We start from the raw sequence: 23,074 nt of genomic DNA, 5'->3' as shown, positions 1-23,074 counted from the left end.
TAGAGGTTGGATGTAGTTACTGCTGGATCATCTCTTGGTTTGAATGATGAGATGCACAGCCCAAAGTTCAGTATGTCCTATGGAGCACGAAATGCAAAGCTTTTATGGATTTGTTCCAATACCAGATGAAACTGGAGGATAAAATCTCTCCAGGATTTTTTAAGACCTTCTTATTAAGGGCAGTGAGTTTGCATCTCTTTGTCACTCTCTGGGTCTGCAACTCTCTCTTTCTGATCACCCCCATTTTATGCTTAATGGAAGAACCCAGAGAAAGGCAGAAACGCCCTTACTGACCTGTGACACACACTGCTGTGTAAGAGCAGTTGAGCATCAGGGCAGTGACAGAAGCACAGGGGCCCAAGTAGAGAGAGATTTTTATAATTGTAATAACAAAACCTGCTCTTACTGTCACTTCTCCAGGGAGATGAAATCACAAGGTCTGGACTGAAGACTGAAAGAACTTAGCAACTTCCCTGTGTTCCTTCCTGCTGCTTTTATTTCAGAATTGGGTGCATCCTGCTATAATACCTGTCAGTGTGTGAATATTTCATGTGCCATGTTTCACATACAAATGTGCTTTTCTTATAAGTAACTGGATGTGACCTAAGCCTTATGTTTGTTTATGTAATAAGACCATTATCAGGAAGGAACTGAAACAAACATGAGACAAAACAAGCAACAGTCTTATAACCTGAGCTGGGGTGAGATCCTGGCTTGCAAAGAAGTGGGTTTGTGCCACAGATATTGAAGTTCTCCCATTTGTGACCTAATTCCAAACCCTTTGGACTTGTCTTTCAATATATATCTTTCCATGGATAGGACTCCTCTCAGTGGTGGGGCAATGTTTCTCTGTCCTCCTGGCTCAGAACACCTGCTGCTTCTTCAGGAGCAAGAACCTGTTCTCTGTGCCTTTGTAATGGTGCTTCCTTATGGGTGCAGCAGGCACAGATTTACAAGTTAATAATTTAGGGTGAGTTTTTGGTAGCAGTTATGAAAGAAGTTAAAATATGGAGCATGTCAGAGGATGACATCTCTTTCTTTGTGATAGGAGTAGCATAGGATGCTGCTATGAACACATGGAAGGTGTGAATTATTCAAAGGATCTTCCCTACTGAACACTAGGTCAGGTTTTTGTCTAATAGCTCTTCTGATTTAGGGTATCTGAATATCATGTTCAGGTAATGCTGTTGGCTCATAACATTAGATTTGTTGGCAGACTGAGCTGTAACTTTTCTTTCTTTTACATCTGTAGAGCAACAGGTATGAGGAGTGTACCTACTCAGGAATGAGATACACCACAACTTTGCCTCAATTTTTTGCAGCTGGTGCCTCAGCATGGAACCAGAAAAAACAGACATACAAGGTCATTTTGCTGCAACAATTTGCTCATTGCTTTCTGAGTTCAGTCTCTTCTAGGAGGTACTTCCTAGGTGAGAAAGACAACCCTGTACCAACTAACATCAATAGATGTCTAGTCACTTTTCAGTTGCCTGGTTTAGTGTTGGTGTACCTTACACAGCTGGGTACTACTGCTAGAATGAAAGAAATAGGTGAGATAAATCACATTTAAAACATAATTTGGAAATAAGTGTTACTCCAAAGGTATAGTTGAAGCCCTATCAGTGAGTGATGGAGTGATAATCATAGTGGTGTGGAGATATTTGGAGCTGCCCTGATATTCCTCAGAAGTTTCTAGCAGTTCCCAGAACAGTTATCCAAAAAGATACTGTCACTCCACTCTTGATCCCCAGGCACTAGTGGCTTTTTTTTTGATGTGTCCTTATTCATGAAAATACTTTTCCCCCAAGTATTTCTGGGAAGTACTTCCTCAAAGTGTTCAAACTAATCTTTAAGGACTTGATATTGCCAATTACAGCAGATTGGTCAGAATGCCTTGGGATCTTACTGGTAATGGTAGGGATTGCTGTTGCCTTGTGTGGTAGTTAAAGCTGTTTCCATTAAACATAGCTCTTAACCCCTGCTGATGTTGTCTGCCCCAAGAGTTCAATGTCCTGTTTGCAATTCCACTGAATCAAGTTGTCAAATGCCAGCACCCTCTTCCAGATAATCTGCTTAAGATACAAAATCTCATGTTGGCCCTTTTCTGTTTGTTCAGAGTCGGAGCCCTGGAGCTCCAGCTGGATCGGAGGTGGGTGACCACACAATACACGGTGCCAAACAATGCGGCTGATAAATGGCTCCTACGATAAATGGCTGGTACGTACTTGGAAAGCAAACTCACTGGCTGTTCCAGTCAGTGTGTCTCTGGAGAAAGAGCCCTTAGAAATTTAATTTTCAATTTATACATTCAGATGATTTTGTTTGTTTCTTTTGTGTCTTTCCAGATTTACTGCCTACTCTGTAATGCTCTTTATTGTAGACTTAAATTCTGAATCTGTGTATTTAGAAGCAAAAAGAAAGGGCGGGGGGGGGGGGGAAGGGGAGGGAAATGTTTTAAAAAGCCAAGCAAAGATGGAATTATTTTAATCAGCAAGTGTTACTTTAGGTACTTATAGCCCAGCTCCAAATCTCTGAAGCATACTGAATAACTGAAAGGATTTATGTCTAGGAAGATGAGTAGGACATTTTTTGTTGATAGCTGCACAGCAAGGGGGTAACTTCTCATTAGGCACTGGGTTTTAGATCTGCAAAATGCTGTCTCATTCCTTGCCTGCTGCTGGTGCGTGTGCAGCTGCTCTGGGGAAGGGAGAGGAGTGTTGGGAGGGAGGCTGCTGGGCTACGGAGCAATTCCTTTCACTGCTCTATCCATCAGAGGAAGAAGATGAATTCTTGTTGCCTATATTTTTAATAGTTTGCTCAAAAGCTATCAGTGGTATTCAACAGCAGAGATCAGTCATGAAATACTGCTGCACAGGCAGCTTTCTGCAGTCTGTATGTGTGCCTGAAAAATGGCTCATCCCTGGCCTATTCATTCCCTGGCAGAGGAAATTAACTCATTAACTATGCAGACGTACATGCAGAGATTCAAGTCCTAAAATGTTTGCCAAGAGCACGTCAGACAATTGCTTGTTTTCGTTAGGGCATGAAAATGAATGATCTGAGACAGTTCTTTCTGCATTTTGAAGTTTTTATAAATTGAGAGAGGAAGGAGTTCTGTTTATGTAGAGCAAGGTTTGTTAATGTTAATATTCTTCCTACTAAAACTTCCTGAACAAAGGATATTTACCAGCCACAAAAGCAGTCTGTCTTTCCTTACCTGTCTTTCAAACGTCATACACCATTTAAATACTTCAATGGAAATATGATCAAATCACACTCCTTTCATCCAGCAAAATGACTTTGTCAGCTGTTAAGACTCCAGCATAAGTTCATCATTAAAGGACAAGGTTAAGGTTTTGTGTGCAGAGTAGCTTACAACTGGGAAAATTCAAGAAGGGAAAGACAAAAATTAAGTAAAATCCTGTTTACTTCATTGTAGACATAAAGAAAAAGATAGTAGAGAGCAGGAAATCTTGATTTCTACTTTGCATTCTTTTCTTTCCCTTGCATCAGTGCTTTGAGAATAAGTAGACAAGTTAGAATTCTCTTGCCCATATTCCAGAATTGCTGGCAGGTGTTGCACAAACCTGCTTTCCAGACACCTGAGAGGTGTGGATGTGTGAGAGGTGGAGAACTGCTCCTTGCAGAGACCTTCAGGAAACTGGTGTAATGCAGCAAGAGGCTCAATGGCCAAGCCTGAGCAGTCAGAATTCAGACTTTAAATGAAGAGCAGTTGGATGGTTTGTCATTGCACAAGTCATGATGAGGCTTTCCTTTGGTGTTATGCACATCAGCCAAATGTTTTTTGAGAGATTAATTGATTTACAGAGATATGAATTAATAGTAATAAAAAAGGGAGCTTAATGTATCACTTAACTGGCTTCTCCCCAGTGTTGTAACACAGATAACAGACAAAAAGAGGTAGCTGCCAGGTGAGATAGGAACTTAGAGTCTCTGAATTGCCTGCTGGAGGATCTTCTCTTTAGCTGCTGATTACATTATTCTAATACAAAGGGAAAACTTACAGACACTAAGTTGAGAACCTAACAAAACCTTAAAGCCCAGGTTGCTTACATTAAGTCCTGTAGTTAGATCTACCTGAGGCAGGATTGACAACAAGCTGGGACTGAATCCTCTGCTTAGAGTATAAATAGGATTATGCAGTTGCCTTGAGGTGGCAAACATTCAGGAGCTGCTGTGGATGCTTGCCCTATATAGATCATCTATGATGTTGTCTTGAGTCCAGAGCTTTCCTAAAAAGGTTTCAAGGTAAAACAATGCCTGTGCAAACTGCCTGCTTCCTTGGGAGAGATCCAACAGCATTTAAACACCTCCTGTGAACCCTTTCTGAAGGTCATCGGCAGAGGAGAAGGCAGGAAAGGAGTATCCCACTTGAGTATTGGCTAATTCAATCTGGTGATGATTCATGTTTCATATCCCAGGATGCCTTGATATTTCATGTATTTGTTACCTTTTATAGCAGTGCAAAATATGTAGAATTCAATTATACAAATCACAATGACAGAACAATAGCTGAACGAAATCAAAATGCACTTCTCACAGAACCTTATCAGCCTTGGCATTCTCCTGAAAATACCAGTAAAACCCATAACCCTGGGAAAAAGCTCTGCTTTAACAATCTTTGAAAGTCTGGTGAAAAAGTAAACAGGCCCTGTAGCAATTCCCAAAGAGGGTAAACTCATTTTTTTTAACAAATGTAGTTAAAGCAGGATTCCTGCCCTGTGCTTGATGGAATCAATGGCATTTTAGCAACTGCTCCAAGTGCAGCTCATCTAAACCACTGGTTGTATGGCCCAAAAAAAGATGCAGATATTTTCAATTTGTGAGTACCCTGGGAGCAGAAAAGAGCATCAGCCACCTAAGGGGAATTTTGATAGATCAGGTAACAAAAGTCTTTTCTTCACTCTCTGCTGCAACAATCTCCAACTATGTAAGCTCCCACAATAATTGGTATGCTGTGCTGGCCTTTCTCTGGATCTTGCACTTCTTTTAATTAACAATTGATAAATTCATTAGTCTGTCAGAGTTTTGGCTCCTCTACATTCAAGTGGAAAATTGTTCTTCATTTATAAGGAGACTTATTTGTGAGAAAAAGATTAAGAACTCTATGCGTTATCTTCCAGCTCCACAGTTTTTCAGTCATTTCAGTAAGGGGTAAAAAAACACACTCCCAAAAATGGAAGAACTAGTCTTAGTGCCACGTTAAGAACCATCGTTGTGTACATGTCTGCACGTATGTACAGATGTGCCATTTTTCATTCAGACTTTTCTGTGTAGTCATTCCCCATTTGAAACTTCCAGGCTGAAACCTCGTGGCAGCAGTGGCTTAGAGACCACTGCACTCCATGACATTACAGTGTGCTACCCTCTCATAATGTAGCTCAGCCTCTGAGTTTTGTATTCTGTTTGCTTGGTGAGGAAAAGCAACCAAAGCTGGTCAGGGTTTGGGCTCATAGCTGATGATTCATGGCTTCTGTAGTTTCACATATGGCACTATTAAAAATAAATTAGTTAAAAATCACCTTGCTGCACCAGCAACTGTTTTCACATGTGGTAGCACTGAATTTCAGTTTGCTAGTGGGGCAATAGCTGGTTTGGGCCACCCAGGATCTACTTCAGAAAACAGTTTAGCTAGAGTTTTACTGCAAGCACAGTAGGATAGTGATTTGTGTTTTTTATCTCTCCCTAGCAAGGCCCTGGGGCTGGCTGGACCCTGCTTGCAAACTGTGAGATTTCCCAGTCAGTTTTGTGCTGGGTGAGTTCCTGCCCTGCTGTGCTCTGCAGCACAGCCCTCTGAGTGAGTGATGGCCTCAGTGAGAAATGACACCTCACTCTGTGGTGGCAGAGCAGAGCTCTGTCTACAGCAACTCGCAGAAACAAATAGGAAACAGGATTTCCCTCAACAGGCATCTGATTTTTCAGAAATGGACCATTGTAATGGGATATACAGCTAAGCAAAGCCCATAGCTTATCCTGAATGCCTTCAGACTTGACAAGCACAGCCAATGGGACCTCTAGCTCCCTTCAGCTGAACCACCAACCTGTAGCTGGTTCACTTTTTCTCTTAGTATTTAGTAGAAATAATGTTCTTGTTACCATTTTGTGCAGGGTATGTTCTGGTAACTGCCAGACCAAAAAACTTTGACTCTATTTGTTTGCTACAAATGCTAGCAGCTTTACCTGCTCTCCATCCTCTGGGAACCCTGGAGAGCTGATGTTTGGCTCCTGCTGCAGCCTCGGGAAGATGCCCTTTCAAGAACTCAGCTCTCCAGATAAAAAGTCTCCTTCTTCACATGAGAGCATCCTTGAGTGAGAGCATTGCAGCATATTTTAAAAGCTCTATCTGTCTGGAAATTTTCCAGTCAGTCCCTTACCTACTGCTGTTGTCCTTCTCTCCCCCTCCCTTCTTAAACCTTCCCAAGCAGATCCATATCATTAATATTTCAGTATCGGCTGCACACAGGCATTGGCTACACTGCAGCACACTTCATCAATAAGAGCCAGCGAGGGCTGTGAGGTTTGCCACACTGCCTTCATCCAGCGGAGGAGCAAGAGCAAAGGCAGAGCCTGGCAGAGAAACCGAGTATCTGCCGAGGGTAAGGCTGCAGCTCACAGCCCCAGCCTTGAGGTGCTTTTTATTGCTGTCCCTCATTCAGATCATCCCAGATAACACCTTAACAAGCAGCAAGAATGGATGTCTTTAAGAAAGGTTTCTCCATTGCTAAAGAAGGTGTGGTGGCTGCTGCAGAAAAGACCAAGCAGGGAGTGACGGAGGCTGCTGAGAAGACTAAAGAAGGGGTAATGTATGTAGGTAAGAGAGAACTAGTTTGAATCTACATTTGAGCATGGACTTGCATAGACTGTCTCTGAGAAAGTCTGGGGAAACTATTTTGTGCCTGGGGCTTGGGAGTGAATAGCAAGGAAGTCTGGATAACATCCTCAGCTCTACACAGAGTCGCTGTGTAAACCTGGGGTGGCACAGCCTCCCCCTGCCTCAGTTTCCCCAACTGTAAATTAGGTGTAGAAATGATCACTACTTCAGGGGAGGCAGAAGGAATGCAATGCTAAGGAGTAGATGCTCAGGTGTAAGGTCTCTGTTAGATTATTCACTGATTGTTTGCAGGGTGAGTCAGACACTCTCAGAGCATCTGAGCACTGCTGGTCTCCGCCTCACCTCACACTGCGAGACATGCTGAGGAGGTCCCTGAGAGGAGCCAGCAGTGTTAGTAAGAGGGGATTGCAGGATGCATCTGTTTCCCCACAAACAAACTGTTTTATCCTGAAATCCTTCTCTTGTTCACCAGCCTATTTCATTGCCTGTGCACACATTAATCTTGCCTTACAAGAGACGCCCAAATTCCTTTTGCCCAAAGAATAGGATCTGGGAAACTGCATGCCTGATGTCCTGTCTAAAGATCTCTCTCGCAGTTCATGGACTGTTTCAGAAAGCTCTCCTTTCAAGGTCACCCTTGAAACCCACTATCTCCACTATCTAGCACATGCAATTATATGGCTGGATGGTCAGATATTCCAGATAATACAAAATCTACAGAGTCTTAGGTTCCCAAGACTGATGACCTCGCTGCTGATTACTGTGTTTCACAGGTTTTTTTATTTTTGCTAGATGTGGAAGACAGGGTTTCTTTTAGTAAGAAAGTTTACATGCAGGATCTTCCTGCTCTCCTACTGCAACATCCACAGCTATACTTAGCTACTATATTTAGAACAGCTATATTGACAGTGGCTATAAATATATATTTGTACATTATCAATTAATATAAAATTTGGATGTGGCAGTTCTGGTAATGTTTTCATCTGGAATTTTTAAATACTTAACTATTGTCATGCTGGAAATGAATGGATGTAAGAGTTCACATTTCAATTTGAAGCTGACTCACAATAAAAAAAAGGTAAGCAGCATCCCTGTGAGCAATTAAACTAACTACAGTAACTGAAACACCAACCTGCAAAATGTCACATATTGGTGTCACATTGTGGCATCACTACTGCTCCACCTGCTTCCAGATTTGAGTCATGTCAGGGTTGTTCAGAATTTTTATATGTAATTCCTCATGTCTCTGTTCAGTCACGTTGCACACCTCCATACTGTGACCTGGTTTTCTTTGTTGTACAGCCATGAGGTGCAGTGTCTTTTTATGAGATTCTAACCTTTCAATAAAGTTTTCTACAAGCCCAGAACTAAAAAGCCTTAAAACCTTAATCTCTGAATGACGATAAGGATCAAGGTGAAGATTAAGTGCACTCTCCTTTTATTGATTTGGTTTGGTTTCTTGGTATACTGCCAGTTCCTGCCCTGTCATGCACTGCCCAGTGCTTTGCCTTGGGCTGATTCAGTTCCTGTTGCACACTTGGGGGAAGCTCAACCCTTTGGGGAAAATTCAGTCTTTCACAGGCAGGAAAAGTAAAGGCCAGAGGCTGATTAGCTCAGAAAATTAGTTTTTTTAATAACCAAAAAAGGTGGAGGCACAGTATATTGATTAAAACTGGAATGATTACTATGTAGTTCATGCTGCCTTTTACCACTCTGTGCCACATAAAGGGTAAATCAGAGACCTGAACTGTTCCTTCCCTGCACTTTCCTTTGCAGAGTCCTATCCCAGCAGCTTCATCCAGAGCATTAGGGGACAAAATTGAATTTTTGGATGCTAGGCAAAAATAATACTGTATCAAACCTGGAGGATCTTTTCAGAACATCAGGAAAGGGAGGAAAAGCTCCGTGGCCTAGGATGGATAGAGTGGATCCCTTACTTTTATTCAGGTTTGTGTTAACTTCTTGCTGACTCTCCAAGGAGGATTCCAAGTGTCTGGGCACAACCACCATATCTGTCAAGTCACTTGCTGATGCCCATGAGAAGAAAATAATGCTTGTTCAGAGGCATCTGCCCAGATTGAACAGTGTCCCTGGGGCACTGTGGCCAGCTCATCCCTCTCCTCTGGTCCACGCAGGTTCAGCTCCCACAGCCCATGGCAGGAAAGAGATGCCTCTGCCCTGTGCTGGCACTGCAATGCGGTTCACAGCCAGGCCAGCCTGAGGTGGTTCACAGCCTGAGGTGATGCCATGGCTGGGGGAGTCAGTGCATGGGGTGCTCCTGCCCCACCACGCGGCTTCCTGAACGGGCAGGGTAGAGAAAGGGGGCTTGAAAAGAGAGAGAAATCCTATAGCATGGGTCACCTTTGCACTTGGTGAAATCACAGTGCTCTCCAACTTGTAACAGCCTCTGGGTGTACCAAAGTGGCAGGGGACCCCTGCACAGTTAGTGTTGATCCAGCAGTTGGTTCAGTGGACTATCTTTTCGTAGTTGGTTTAAAAAGGGAGATAAGTGATGCTGAAGTTAATTAATGAATTTAATGCAAAGCTGCATCAGAGTATTGAGTATAAGGTCATTAGCACTGTTTAATGCTGTAATTCAGAAAGCCTCAACAAAGAGTGCACCCAGAATGCTTTTCCATCATGTGTGTCACAGAAAGCCCAAACGCACCAAGCACTGCTTAAACTAAATGACTCCTGCGGGACTTAATGCCCATCATAATATCCCTTTCTGCTCTAAACTTTCTCCCACTGAGAACACTCCACCACCTCAGTCCCACCCTTCCCATACCAAAGCTCTTACAGATGACTCAGAGCACTCAGAAGAGGCAAGATGCATGAACTTTTAATTCTGTGTACAGAAGCTGCAGGCGAGAACTAATGAGTGAAATGAGATTGAGCATCAGGTGATTGCTTTCTGATTCAACAGATGCGGGTGGCTGGCAGGAGCGTGCGCCGGAAGGTCAGGTTTCTTGCGGTGCATATGGATATGAGCCTGAGTCATCGGGTGTGGCTGGGCCGGGAGCATCAGGCGAGCTCTCCCCAGGCTGCAGCAGCTGCTCTTCCCAATGACTTTGCTTCTGTCACGAAATGGATTCGGATGTTTTTCTTCTATCTGCATCCTTCCTGTCTGGAATTATTTTCCATCAGCAAATATAGCACCCTGCCCCACTCCCCTCCCTCTGCAAAAATTGATCCCAGTTAGTCACCTTAGAAGTCTGGTAAAAACATATGTATAGGAGACAGAAGTCTCACTAAGTATGTTTACTGCAACACTGAAACCCATGGAAGGCAACTACAGCAAATCATCTACTTTGCTTACCTTGCAACTGCTCTTTGACCAAAAAGCAGCAAAGGGCCGAGCCTGAACATCTGTGTCTGATATGAGGCAATCTTTTGTGTCTAGTCAATATTGTGGCACTCTGATTAGAGTGGCACTGAGAGGGAAACCAAAGCAGGATGGTGTCTGAATTGAACTCTGTCTGTCCCGCTCAGCTCACATTCATGGCTTGAGACTTGCACCTGCTCTGCTCCCAGCTGTGCTTCTGCACACATTTGTGTATCATGGGCATCATTATTAAATCCAGTTCACAGCAGTGCACAAGTATCACGTGCATCTCTAGGAACTGCAGTTTACAGCAGTAACAAGTGTAATAAAGTACAGAGATTTCATCTCTTCAGTTTTAACACAGTTGAGGAGGGTGGAGTGAAATATTGAAGGCATATTGTAGTAGAACAGTTTTGTTCTGCTGCAGGCAACAATCACAACCACCAAAATAAATCAACAATCAAGAATTACATTTGATAACACATAACATGCATCAGGCACAGCAGAGCTGGGCTGGCTCTGTTGTTATCAGGGCACTGCACCTGTTTTGCTTTTCAGGCTGTTAATGAAAATGAGGTGATTTGTAGCTGGTTTCTTCCACCATACCCATAGATGCTCCACTACCATGGAGTCAAAGATCTGCCTGGTTCTCTATTTCTAGATTTTTGACAGTTGGCTGTAGAAATCCTTTTGTTGTATTAGTATGGGAAATTTGAAGAGAACCTGTATAGGTGCACATAATTTACAAAATACTGTAAAATGGGACCAGTGGAGCATTTTGGCATGTGTTTATTTAAATTGTAAGAGACTTAAATTTGATCCTTTATTTTTAACATGTGTAAAGCACCTAGTTACAAGGGCTGCCCATCTACCATATGATTTAGCTTATCTGCTGCAGTATAAATGTAGAAGGGGTATATAGCTAGTCACTTGAAGCGTGGAGGAAAATCACAGAGATTAGTTATTCCTTAGGGCTATTTGTGTTGCAAGCTGAATGCCTTCACATCCTGTTAACTTTTTTGCCTTGAGAACAGCGAGATAAATTACAATATAAGTGTACAATATGGTGTACTTTCATAATCTGAGATAAAACCATCTGCATTCTGTGTATTGCTCCAAGCAGGCACTTACAGCCTAGGCTGAGGCACTGAAATGGGAATCTAGTAAGTAGGTATGTAATAAGTGAGTGGTTGTTCTGTAAATTCAGCCTCAAGTTTCTCCAGTCTTTACTGGTGGTATAGAATGAGATTTGAAATGACTGCTGCCAATTACTCTGCTGAAATGCAAGAGAGAGTCATGGATGTGACTCCTTGTCTTGTAAAATTGAAGTAGGTGAGATTTTACCAGGTGACTTAATATACAGTCATTTTTACAATTAACATTGATTTACCACTGCTCAACTGTTCTTTTCATTTTGGAAATATTCCAGGGACAATTTTTCACACTCCAGCATGGTGTAATCAAGATTTTTCAGGTCTAGGCACCTCCAGAGAATTTGCTGTTGAAGTTCTCCAACTCTCAACACAAAGGTATTTACTGACTTTATTGGGAAGGGAAGCTGGTCCCTTTTGCTGTCTTGTGTCTGAGCAGGAGGTACCAGGAGCAAGATAGCTCCCTACTACACTCTGTAAGAACAGAAAGCCAGGGGATTCTTTGCCAGGTAGCACTGATGGACTGTGTTTCCTTTCACAGGCACCAAAACCAAGGAAGGTGTAGTGCAAAGCGTGACCTCAGGTAAGAGCACAGTGCTGGGACAGATGTGGAAATCTGTGGTGATTTGCTAGACCTCTTGCTAAAGCTGTTGCCCCTGCCAAATGGGAGGTGTCTCTCTCTCACACCGCTGATCTGTGTGACCTTCCAGCTGATGAATGAAGGGTGCTTGCCAGGAGCAATGGTTCAGGGTCTGGCATTTGCAGTGGAGACAGATGGGAGAAAATATTTAATCAGTAGAGCAGGTAAAAAAAAATCCAATAAAGGTTACTTGGCAGACTGGGATGACTCACAGCAAGATATATATTTCACAGTGTCAAGTGTGCTGCCCAGCATGCAGAAAGGATTTACTTGCATCAGGTCCTGTCAGGCCAAAACTGTGGTCTTTGGGAGACTCCTGTCAAAGAGTCAGGGGCCCAAAGGGTTCCTTCTACGACCCAAACTCCAAGGCAGAGCAGCCATATGGACTGCCTTGCAGGGAGACAAAGGGATCCTTTCCCTGGAGAATTTCATAATTATTACTTTTTTTCTACTCAGGAGTCTTAAATCAAACAGTAGGTACCCAGAAAGAGGTCCTGTGCAGTCTGCAATGCAAAATACCTTATTTGCACTTTTGTCTCTTAATATCTGACAGTGAATTTTTCATTCTGTCAGTGAATTTTTCATTCTGCAGTTGCCCACAAAGACTGACAGGCTGCAGTGCTGCTCTCTGAACAGCATTTTGAGTCAGACAAAAACCCTCACGTACAAGATCCAAATTCAGACATGACCTCATCTAAAAAAATCCAAACAAGGATTGTACCAGGGCCAATTTCTTCTTTTACCTCAATGCAATCACTTTATTGTCCCAGGGCATTTGGCAGCCTTTTGGCAGTGTCTAGCTCACTGACTTTCTGCTTTTGTTGAAATCCCAGTTGCTGAGAAGACCAAAGAACAGGCCAATGTGGTGGGAGAAGCCGTAGTAGCCAGCGTGAACACAGTGGCAAACAAGACTGTAGAGGGAGCAGAGACCATCGCAACCACTGCTGGAGTTGTAAAAAAGGTATATTTATTTCTTTGGAGATGTGGAGGACAGAAGAGTTGCCATTGGATTACATTTAAAATACCTGCAGTTGATGGCTTTACTTATTTAATGAAAGGTTTTCAGCAATATTTGGTTTTATATAAAACTTCTTATTATCTTATAATGCCTAACGTAGTCACAGAATCATTTAGTTTGGAAGGGACTGCTTGAGATCATCTAGTCCAACCCCCTTAGGGTCAATGAGAGAGGACTGTGCTGAGCTGAGTTTTGAATATCTTCACAATATCCCTGGACAACTTGTGCCAGTGTTAGACCACCCTCACAGGAAGAGAGAGGAGTGTTTTCTTCTGTTTAGATGGACATGTTAATTGATTTGTGCCCATGATCTGTCCCATCAGTGGGCACTGCTGGCAAGAGTCTGGCCTTTCATTTTCTTGCAAATGTAGAAAAGCATTTTTCCCAGGGACTTCAGCAGAAATGTGGCTGGGCTGCAGCATTGTGGGAATGCACAGGGTGACCACTTGTCGTCACACCTGTGCCTTGCTGGTGGGATACACAGCCTTGGCTCCGGCAGCTCCAGAGGCAGCAGAGGGCAGCAGCAATTCAGGCACAGCCCGGTCCGACGGAAAGCCTGGCCCTGCTGCTCTGCTTCGTGCTGCTTTTCACAACAAGGCATCTTCTGTCCTCCAGCTTGATTTGGCAAACTGGACTGCTACAAGTGAGGGGATTAAGGGGCACGTGAAGGAGCAGAACAGCTCCCGGGATGAAGGCAGTGTTGGTCATTGGAGAAGATGCTTTGCCCAGTGGTAACAAACAGCAACCATTTGTACAGCACATGAGGCTAATATTTGGCAGCTCTTTGGTAAGCCTGGCTCTTGGTAAGCCTGGCTCTCCTTTTCAGAGAGCTGTGATCAATGCTGTGGGTAGCCACATGAGCTAGATGAGTCACAACAAACCCAAACCCAGAATCAAAGCAAAGCAAAGCCAGGCTGGCCAAAATTGTTTTGATTGTTCAGATAGTCTGCTGATTAATTTCCTGACCTGCACGTAAACACATTGTGATGTGAAACAAAACTTCTACATAGCATATAAATCCTGGGAGAATAGCCCAACAAAAGAGGAGAACAGCAGCTACAAGTGACGCAGAATGTCCTCCTGAAAGCATGTGAAAAGGGCAGATACAGGAGTTCTGCTAAACCCTTGGGATAAGGTTAATCTCTATTCCCATAGGGAATAGCAGTTAGGCTGCAGAAGTGCAAACAGTGATTCCTAATTCCATGGGGCTAGAATACCCCCTCGGACATTTGGGCTGACAGGGCATGGTGTGATTGATCCAGAAGAGGAGGAATTTGCTGACAAAGGCCTGAACAGCAGCAATCCACTTCCCCTTTCCTCCTAAGGGAATGCCCCACCTCAAAGGCTGACAGTTACAGTTTACAGATTATTTCAGAGTTCAAACCAGTCAATGTTTTCTGTTTCCAGCCTTGTGAAAGTGGTCCCTTAGAAAGTCAGTGATTCCTTCACCCTAGGGTTCTGGGTTATGCAGACTGCAGGCAATATACAGAGCTGTGAGGTTTTGAAGCATTAAAGTATTGAGCATCTGAATTGTCATTCTGGCATTTTCCACTGATGTCTGACAGCATAGAGTTAACATGGAGATTGATCGAGAAATAAAAAATTAGGATGTGTCACAAGGCCAAGAGCAGACTAAATGGAGCCAGGAAACTGCTTTGGACACAGCATCATGGTGTCATGCCAAACAGCAGAGGTGGGCAGCAGAATGAAAACAGGAGGAGAAAAACAAGACAAAATTATTGGAGAGAGAAATTCAGGAAAAATACTTGTTTCTGTGAAAGAAGGGTCATCTGTTCCACTGGTTTAGCTCAGCTTAGGCTTGCAAATCTTCTGTTCATACTCACTCACCATACTTCAGCATTGAGCTAGACATTGAAGATTGAGCTCCATGGGTACAGTGAGTGCATCCCAACTGCTAATGGTTAATTGCCACGGAGCCAAAGCTGCTCCAGAGGGAGAGCTCTGAAAGGAGTATAAGGGGTTGTGCTGGCTGTTTTTTCTCCAGATCTGCTCTTATTGTGCTGCGCAGTTTGCTAATGGAAGTATATCCGGAGTCTGCCAAGAGCAGCACCAGGCACTGTAATGCATGCGGGAGACCCACTGGAGATACACTGAGTGATAAGTTGTAGCTTTCAGACATCTTGACAGTGAATATCTATTGTTACAATCTTGCAATGCTGGAGCCATACACAAGCCTGTCAGCCCCTGAAGTTTGAGAGAGCTGTTACATCCAGTCCTGAGACTGGCTTGTGCTCCATCCTGTCCTCCTCGCAGTTGCTAGCGTCTTCAGTTTTCAACTATCTCCAGTGTTGTGTCCTGCTGACTTTATGGAGGGGCTGTTCAAAGCACTGGGGAGCTGTGTGAATGCCTGGCACTGAGCAGTGCTGCGGGGTGACTTGAGTCTGGGGAGTCAAGTGGCCTAGGAGGCATGTCCCCAGCTGAGCGTTCCCAGTATTAATATCAATTACAGAGAGCTTGTTGACATTTAATCTGTGCGTTTGACAGCTGGCATCACTGGCAGGAGGAGGGAACTCTAAGGATCCTGACTTAAGTTTTGCTCAAGACAGCAGGCGTGCGTTGGTTGAGTTCTGTGGGTGTATCACATGGTGACTTGGACCAGGGAAAAGAATTCAGCCCTCTCTTGGATCATGGTAGGCACTGAAATGTGGACATCCATGGGGTGGTCAGCAACTTGCTGCTCCTTGCTGGCCTTGGTGGGAGCACTCAATGCGATGCAGAAGGAAATGAGACTGGAGTAACCCCCCACCTATGGAGAGGTGCCAAGCTCCAAATGAGAACAACCTTGAGTAGTGGTGTTGGCATTTCTGGATAGGGCTTTGGCTCTGGCCTGATCACTGTTCACTGAGTACAGGAAAGTATTGACTGATTTGGGGGAGTTTTTAAGTATTAACTAAAAACATGTAAATTAAGAAATTATAAACCCTTCACAATTTTTCTCGTACACAAAAGAATGAAGCCCATCTGGAATGTATTCTGTCTGTGGCTCTGCACCCATCCCTGTCCCTGGGGTGGACATTAAGAGATTTCAGTGAAATAATCACCCACTACGTATCCTTGCCTTAGAAGAGGATTAATTCTTCGCCTGCATGACACAGCACAGAGCTTGCTGCAATGCAGACACCATGTGGTTGGGAACAAGCACGTGTACATACACACGCTCACAAAATGTCCCTCAGGGACTGGAACAATTTTCCCAGTAGTTGATGCTTCCCCACACCCTCCACCTAGATCTTTCTCTTAGATCTATTTGTCCTGTCAGTTTTTATGATTTAGTTGTCAGCTCATGACTGTCACTTTGAATTGGGTTTGATCTTCTTTTTATTTTGCTCCATTAATTACTGGAGCAGTTGTCAGTTATGTGCATCCACTGGGCGCGTTCGCTGGATCTTGGCGTTTCCCTGTGCGCCTGATCTCGCCTGCATGAGCCGCACCCAAACCGTGGCTCATCGCTCTCATAACCACTGCACATTCTGGATGTGAACAGCTGACATTCGTGGCCTTGTTCCTGTTCACTTATACCCTGCAACACCACTGAGGCCAGGACAGTTGCACTGAAGGAATTAGAAGCAGAAATTCAGTGACCTCCCTGTTCAAGTTAGTTTGGGCTGGGCAATGCCACTAGGAAGAGCAACCAAGGGCGTCTGAGAGGCCAGTGAGGTCAAAGCTGCTGAGCTGGAGGAGCAGGGAAACCAGCAGCTAACCTTACAATTAAGTAGAATAAATAGTTGCAAGTCTTCCCCTTTGTATTTAAGCTTCTCTGTACTTTGTTGATGCAGTGGTGCAACCCAGTGGTATCCTTCCAGCTCTCAAGGAGCAGGGGATACTGCAAAAGCAGTGTGGAACAGGGTATTCTGCCTACAGGCACTTCTTCTCTGCTTTGCTCTCAGTCTCATTAGTGTATCCAGGCATACACTTTCCCATGAAAAATAGCTGAGTTAGTGGCCCTGCTGAAGCCTTAAAATCTACAAGACTCTGTGTATGCTTCATGGCTCAAGGCTTTGCCCCAGCAATCCTGTAGGATACGTTGTTAAATTTGTATTATTTGTATAAAGAGACCCAAGAAACTCTCAGAGAAGTCTGCCTGTGAGCTGGATGAAAACACAGCCACCCCAAGAGTCCACCTGGATTTGTAGGGGTAAGACAGGAATCCTGCATGTCTGTCTGTCTGTCGTGTTGGTGGGTCCACTCACTTTGGTCGCGGGTTGACCTCTTAGAGCTGTCAGCCTCACTCTGAGCACGTTCAGCCTGAAACCTACACAGGACAGCCCGTCCATAGGAGCTGTCAGGTTGCCTGAGGGTTTACAAGGGAGTGGTCTGGGGATATGGCCAAGTTCCATTGTGTTTGCTCCAAGACCCAGGGTCAAGAGTTCTACAGGAGGCCGAACCTCTCCACCTTATGCAATTGATGTCCCATTGAGGGCTGTTAAATTTGTAGCAGATGAGGCTGCCAAGTGAACTTCTCTGGCCTTACAGCCTTAATAATAATAATAACAACAACTACAATAATAATAATGATGAAATCTTGCTTGCCACTGATTTTTTGGAGATTTTGATGAGTCATATTCTAGCATCCAATATTTGGACTGCTTTCTCTAAGGAAATAATACTAAGAAGGTTGTCTTTGTCCAAATTTTTGGGGACAGCAAAATGCCTCACTGGCCTATACATAATATAGATATAAGTGTAAATTCCATTTGATATATGGACTCAGCCAGCAGAACATAAAACTCAATTGCTGAGCAGAAAAAGGGAATTTCATAAAATCTGGGGGAAAAAGAAATCTGAGAAATTGGATTATAATTATTTTTTCAATGTTTCTGGGCTTTTCAAATCAGTTCAAAAAAAGAACCATATTAAAATATCTGAAACCATAAGCATGTACTACAGTCTACTTAAGATTTCTTAACATTGTGCTGGAATATTTTTATAAATGGCAGATCCTAGTGTGTTGAGTTTTTCATTAGTGATAGCTTAATCATAACCTTTGTGAAATATTGGTTTTATAGATAAAAATCTTCTGTAGTGTATACATTCTATATAAAAAAATATTTATATATATATAAAATATTTAAAAACTTGTGTGGTACTCCTGGAAGAAATTCTAAGGTCTTGTATTTCAGTTAACTGTTACAATAAAGTACTTAATTTTTCTTTCTTCACTACAAAAAAAATTCAACTTCCCCCCAAAAATAGAAGAAAACAACTCATAGCAAAAACTGGAATTTTTTTCTTTTCATTTAAAATACTTTTTCTAAGACAATACTTAATTTCTAAGGGGACAAAATCTGCTTTCTCTTTAAGAGCAGGACCATTACTAATTGCTTCATGGTTTCAGCATGCCTTTCCCTTAGAAAATCTTATCCCTTTTAATGAGGAGATGAACACTGAAAGGAATGGCAGAACTCTTGCTGTGGCCCAGGGAAGGTGGATGTTCAACCTTACTTTCTTGCCCAGCATTGTGCTGTGAGTCAGCATTATAGCTGGAGCTCCTACCCAGGGATCTCCATTCTTCATCCAAAGTGAAGACCCTTCCATCACATGCTCCTCCTGTGTTTTCCTGAGCAGTCACTGCAATCCCCAGCCAGCTAACACCCAGCTGAAGAATGCAGCCCTTCCTCATCTCATGATCACTATTCTGGACAGGGTGGGAAGCGCGTGAGAAAAAGGCTGTGAGGCGACATCCCTAACACGGCCTGACACCTCTTCATCCTGCAATTGTGCTGGTTCCTCCACCAAAGTTTAGAAACAGTCTCCAGAAACATGGTTGCTTCCCTTTCTAAAAATAGGTGTTGATTTTTATCCTTCTGGAGCAGTCTTGGCATGAGAGCACGATTTAAGGGATATGAAAAGCAGCACAATAGCTGAACAGGGATTTTTCAGCCCATCCGTTGCTCTTGGATACAGTGTCCTGAGGGTGGTCCTGAGAAAGGTATCCTTTCCCATGACTCTTTCCACATCTACAAGAGCCAAGCTCCCTGCCCACAGGAAGAGTAGGTGCTCACCCTGCACTTGTCCTTGGGTTTCTGTGAGCTGTCCCTCAGTTTTCCCACCACAGCTCAGCACCTTAGGCAATCACCTTTGATTAACCTTCAGGATTTCACACAGCAGCTGGTAACTCGACCTGCAAAACACCGACAAAACACCTTCTGTTGCACCTATTGTCAGTGGCTTGTGTTGCAGATTTTTTTCCTTTCCACCTAACAGGCAAAAAACCTGCTTGTAAAGCTTCAGAGTCCAGTTTGAGGCTTTTTACTTGCTTTAGTGTAATGTGCGCTGTTGCGTTATAAGGTGTAGTCCTTTTTGTATGGCCCTACATGCTTGTAAAGTCTTTTAAAGCCTCAGCTTGGATCCTGAGGCTGAATGAGTCTCCATGAATGGAGAGTAGCGAGCTGTTTGCTGACAGCAGGAGAGTTGACTCATTTTGGAAAGGCTGTGGCTGAGTGGCTCCGTCGGAGCAGTGACCTCCCCCAGCAGACTCAGTCCCTGCTGTGCTGGTCAAAACTGGCTTTCATGATGTGCACAATTTGCTGTAATGAGCTTACCTGGGCTTACTTAACACAGCTCAGGCTGGTACTAGCAAGAATCATTTCAGCCAACAATGCAGTGCAAATTAAGGGCATGTTCCTCAGGAAAAGATCATGACATTGTGCTTCTCATCTGGAGACACCCCCAGTGCATGGTGCTCCCCAAAAACAAACTAATCAACTCTCTCTGCAAGGAGGTGAAGGGAATGCCTGCAGCTGTGACAGGCATCAGCACTGGGCTGCAGCTGTCTGGTGGATTGATCTTATGGTAGCCTGCCAGGAGAGCAGGAAGCCCATAGGTAGGACAAGCAGGTTGCAGTGCTTCTATCACCAGGCTCCCCTTCCTGTCACAAATGGACCTGAAGTCCAATATCCTGCTTGAATTGTCATGGACTCTACCTTGTATCTATGTAACTCTGTCTATTTTTGCCTTTTTATTTCACATCACATCTTCTTCCCTAATTCAGTTCCAAAAGCAGCAGGGGTGTTCTCATACTGACAAGAACGGTTGTGACTGAACAGGAAAGTAAAGACACGTCAAAATTAAGAGTGGAGTTACCCAAACACAGTGGAGCATGAAGTCCTGTTTACAGTAGGTTTGGCAGGAACATTTGATTTGCACTGCATCAACAGCAGCACTGGGCAAAGTGGTGGCTTTTTGTTTCCAAAATGTTAAAATTCAAATGATAACTCTGCCTTCCATGCATTATTGACTTTGCCTTGACATAATATATATACCTCCAGTTCCTTCTGTGGTGGCCCTGACTTCATGCGGGAAAAGAGAGTAATTCTGGGAACCTGCTGGGCATGTGTGCTCAAAAGGAACAGAGAAGCTTTGTAATTTTAATTGAGTTCCCTGGTGATTTGGGGCTGGGCTATAGAGGTCCTGCTATTTCTGCTTCCCCTTGCTCTCACTGACTGAATCCACACATTACTGCTTTCTGTCCATCTCCTGTGCACATCCAGTATGGTCAGGATTTTATCTTCCCTTCCCATGTGGCCAAATTGTGCTTAAAGTAATTGCCTGGTAATACCACCTTTTCTCTTCCTTTTGGGATATGAAGGAAGCTGAAAGATGCAGACAGGTAGCTAAAAGAGCCAAAAGTGCTTATGTAAATGCTTGGACTCAAGCACAAATCCTCTGATAATGACATTTTATCTGAAGCATGACATTAACACCACCACAGTACTACTGTACCTTAAATTAGTTTTAGTCTCTGCAATGAATGCTTAGGGCAAGCAAGATAATGTGGGTAAAGGCTTGGAGTAGTCTTATTGTAAGTAAATTTATTTCTTCCTCCCAGATTTGTTCACACTGAAAGAGTCAAAACTCTGGTCTCAATTACAGGAAAAACCCTGAGTTTCTATATGAAAAAGACCCTAAACCAGGCTGTAAGAAATTGAATTGCTTTTACAGAGGTATCTGCTCTAACAAGCTGCACAACAAAAATAGATTTCAAGCAACATTAAAGCTGGTATTTCATTAGGGTGTGTAATGCTCAATTCCTCTCACAGTCTGCTCGAATAGTCTGTCTAAGATTAGGGCAATGACTCTGCATGTGGCAGCAAGGACAAACATCTTGCTTGTGACTTGGCAGGAGGACCTGGCAGTGCCGCAGCCACCGGAGCAGCCCAGGGTGGCCGGAGAGGGGGCCCCAGCGCCAGGCACAGAGGTAAGGGTGTGCCAGGGCCCCGCAGACTCGTGGGACCACTCGGGGGGGTTCTGGGTTACTGGATCCACCCCAGGAGAGTCTCCCCTTTGCATCCTGTGGTTACAGATCTGCCACAAGGTGAAACCCTTCGGTGTTCCCACCTCCCTGGGTTACTTGACAAAAATCTGAGCTCATCAGTTCTTGCTTTTGCCACTTCCTTTTTTAGGGACCAACAATTTTCCATAAGAGACAGACTGGACAGAGTGTAAACTGCTGCCTGATTTGGGCTGATTTTAGGGTGTAGATGCACATATAATACTTAATGCTTTTTGGTTTTGCCATCACATGGGATAAGTTTTTCCTGATTGCAGCCATGCTTTAGATAACAAGTTAGATTTTTATATAGCTTTTTCTACATTTAAATTAGTTCTTTCAGTTTTTGATCTGTTCTACCTGCAGTGTCCTTTTGAAGCCCTGGGTTAGATGTCAATCTTTGGGCCAATTCCAGCTCTTGACCAAGGATAACTTATTGTCCAACAAGGATACTTTAAATGGGCAAATGCTTCTTGCATGGTATTTCCTTTATGATTTCAGTCCCTAGGCCTTTGTCTGCCCACTCCACAAGTACTGCATGCACCCAAACCCCACATTTTTCAGCTTTTCTGAAGCTCAGAGTGTTTTCATGGTGCCTGAAGCTCCCAAAAGCCTCAGCTTGCACCTACACCCTCTGCCAGGCATCACCTCCTGCTGCCAGTCCCAGAAATGAGCCCTGCTAATCCAACTGACTCCATGGCTCCACCAATGCTGATGTCAGGCTGGAGCAGGAGCAGACCCAGCAGCAAAAAGCAGGACACTCCTGCCAGTGCCAGCCTGGCCCCAATTAGCTTGACTTCCACCATCTGTGAACTCACACCCTCATTTTCCCCGGAGGTCTGAGTTACACTGGGAGTGTCTGGTTTCCAGAAAGAATGGATATTTATTTTCTGCACATTATGGTCCTCATTGTTTTGTAGCTGTTTATTAGGTTTTGTGTGGTGACTATCAGCACTGATTTTTCTCTTAATTTTATTTATATATGTTTTTCACTGGAAATATTTAACTGTTTTCCTATCTGTCTTCTCTCACAGGGTGAAATCGAAGCCAATCCATCAAGTTAGGGAATTCTAGCTCAAAAGAGACAATTCCAAGGGCATACATGGAAATATTAGCTGACACTACAACAGGAAAATCACATCGTCCATAGACTAACTACATTCAGCTCTGTAGTCTTTCACTTGTCTCCTAAACAGTTGTACAATATATGTGTGTCAGACTCCTCTGATTGTAAGTAAAGATGTGTCCTTTCCCATCTCCCTTCTGGCTTCCCGACCTACTTGCTTTGCATCTTTTGGTTGGGCTCACTGCTCTGTACCTTGCATCCATCTGCACTGGCACTTGGGATCTCTAGGTATTGTGGAAATATTTTTTTTAACTAATAAAGTGTTAGAACAAGGTTTTTGTTTTGTCAGTTTTATTTACATCATTTTAGATCTGGATACTTCTGAACTGATGCACTCTTCCTGTAGAAGTGCCATATCAAGCTAGAAGGATCTCAAAACTATAAGGGCCCTAAGTTGTGCTGTAAAAGATGGAGAATCACAAAAAATTGTATTTCTGAAGTCAATACAGTAGGGTAGGCCAACTTCCTGTCTTTCAGGGCTCCGAAACAGGTGTTTCACTGTTTAAATACTTCCCATGTTTAAGAGAGAGTCAGAACAGGGAGGGTGGATATTGGACAAGAGGAAGCTTTTAAAGGAATGTGAAAGTGATGTTGAGTTCAGTGTATCCTGCTTACTGCAAAGCTTGAAAACTCTATCCTGACACCTGAATGTAACAAGCTGCTAGAATATA

General features: G+C 43.5%; 1 protein-coding gene across 2 annotated transcripts; it reads left to right on the top strand.

The window, feature by feature from the left end:
* Positions 1–2,172: 2,172 nt before the first annotated feature.
* Positions 2,173–22,677, top strand: SNCG (synuclein gamma). Of its 2 annotated transcripts, XM_071563737.1 has the most exons (6): positions 2,173–2,217; positions 6,678–6,832; positions 11,871–11,912; positions 12,803–12,930; positions 21,131–21,205; positions 22,312–22,677. In XM_071563737.1, the coding sequence occupies exons 2-6, from the start codon at positions 6,712–6,714 to the stop codon at positions 22,339–22,341; spliced, it is 396 nt and encodes a 131-aa protein (XP_071419838.1). In that variant the 5' UTR covers positions 2,173–2,217; positions 6,678–6,711; the 3' UTR covers positions 22,342–22,677. The 2 variants fall into 2 exon arrangements, with proteins under 2 accessions (XP_071419838.1, XP_071419836.1); XM_071563735.1 differs by lacking the exon at positions 2,173–2,217 and having other exon boundaries at positions 6,564–6,832.
* The last annotated feature ends 397 nt before the right edge of the window (positions 22,678–23,074 follow it).

This window comes from Pithys albifrons, chromosome 9 (genome assembly GCF_047495875.1).
Source record: "Pithys albifrons albifrons isolate INPA30051 chromosome 9, PitAlb_v1, whole genome shotgun sequence".
Taxonomy (NCBI): Eukaryota; Metazoa; Chordata; class Aves; order Passeriformes; family Thamnophilidae; genus Pithys; species Pithys albifrons.
The sequence above is the reverse complement of the archived record's forward strand: the minus strand, read 5'-3'. Positions and strand labels throughout refer to the sequence as shown.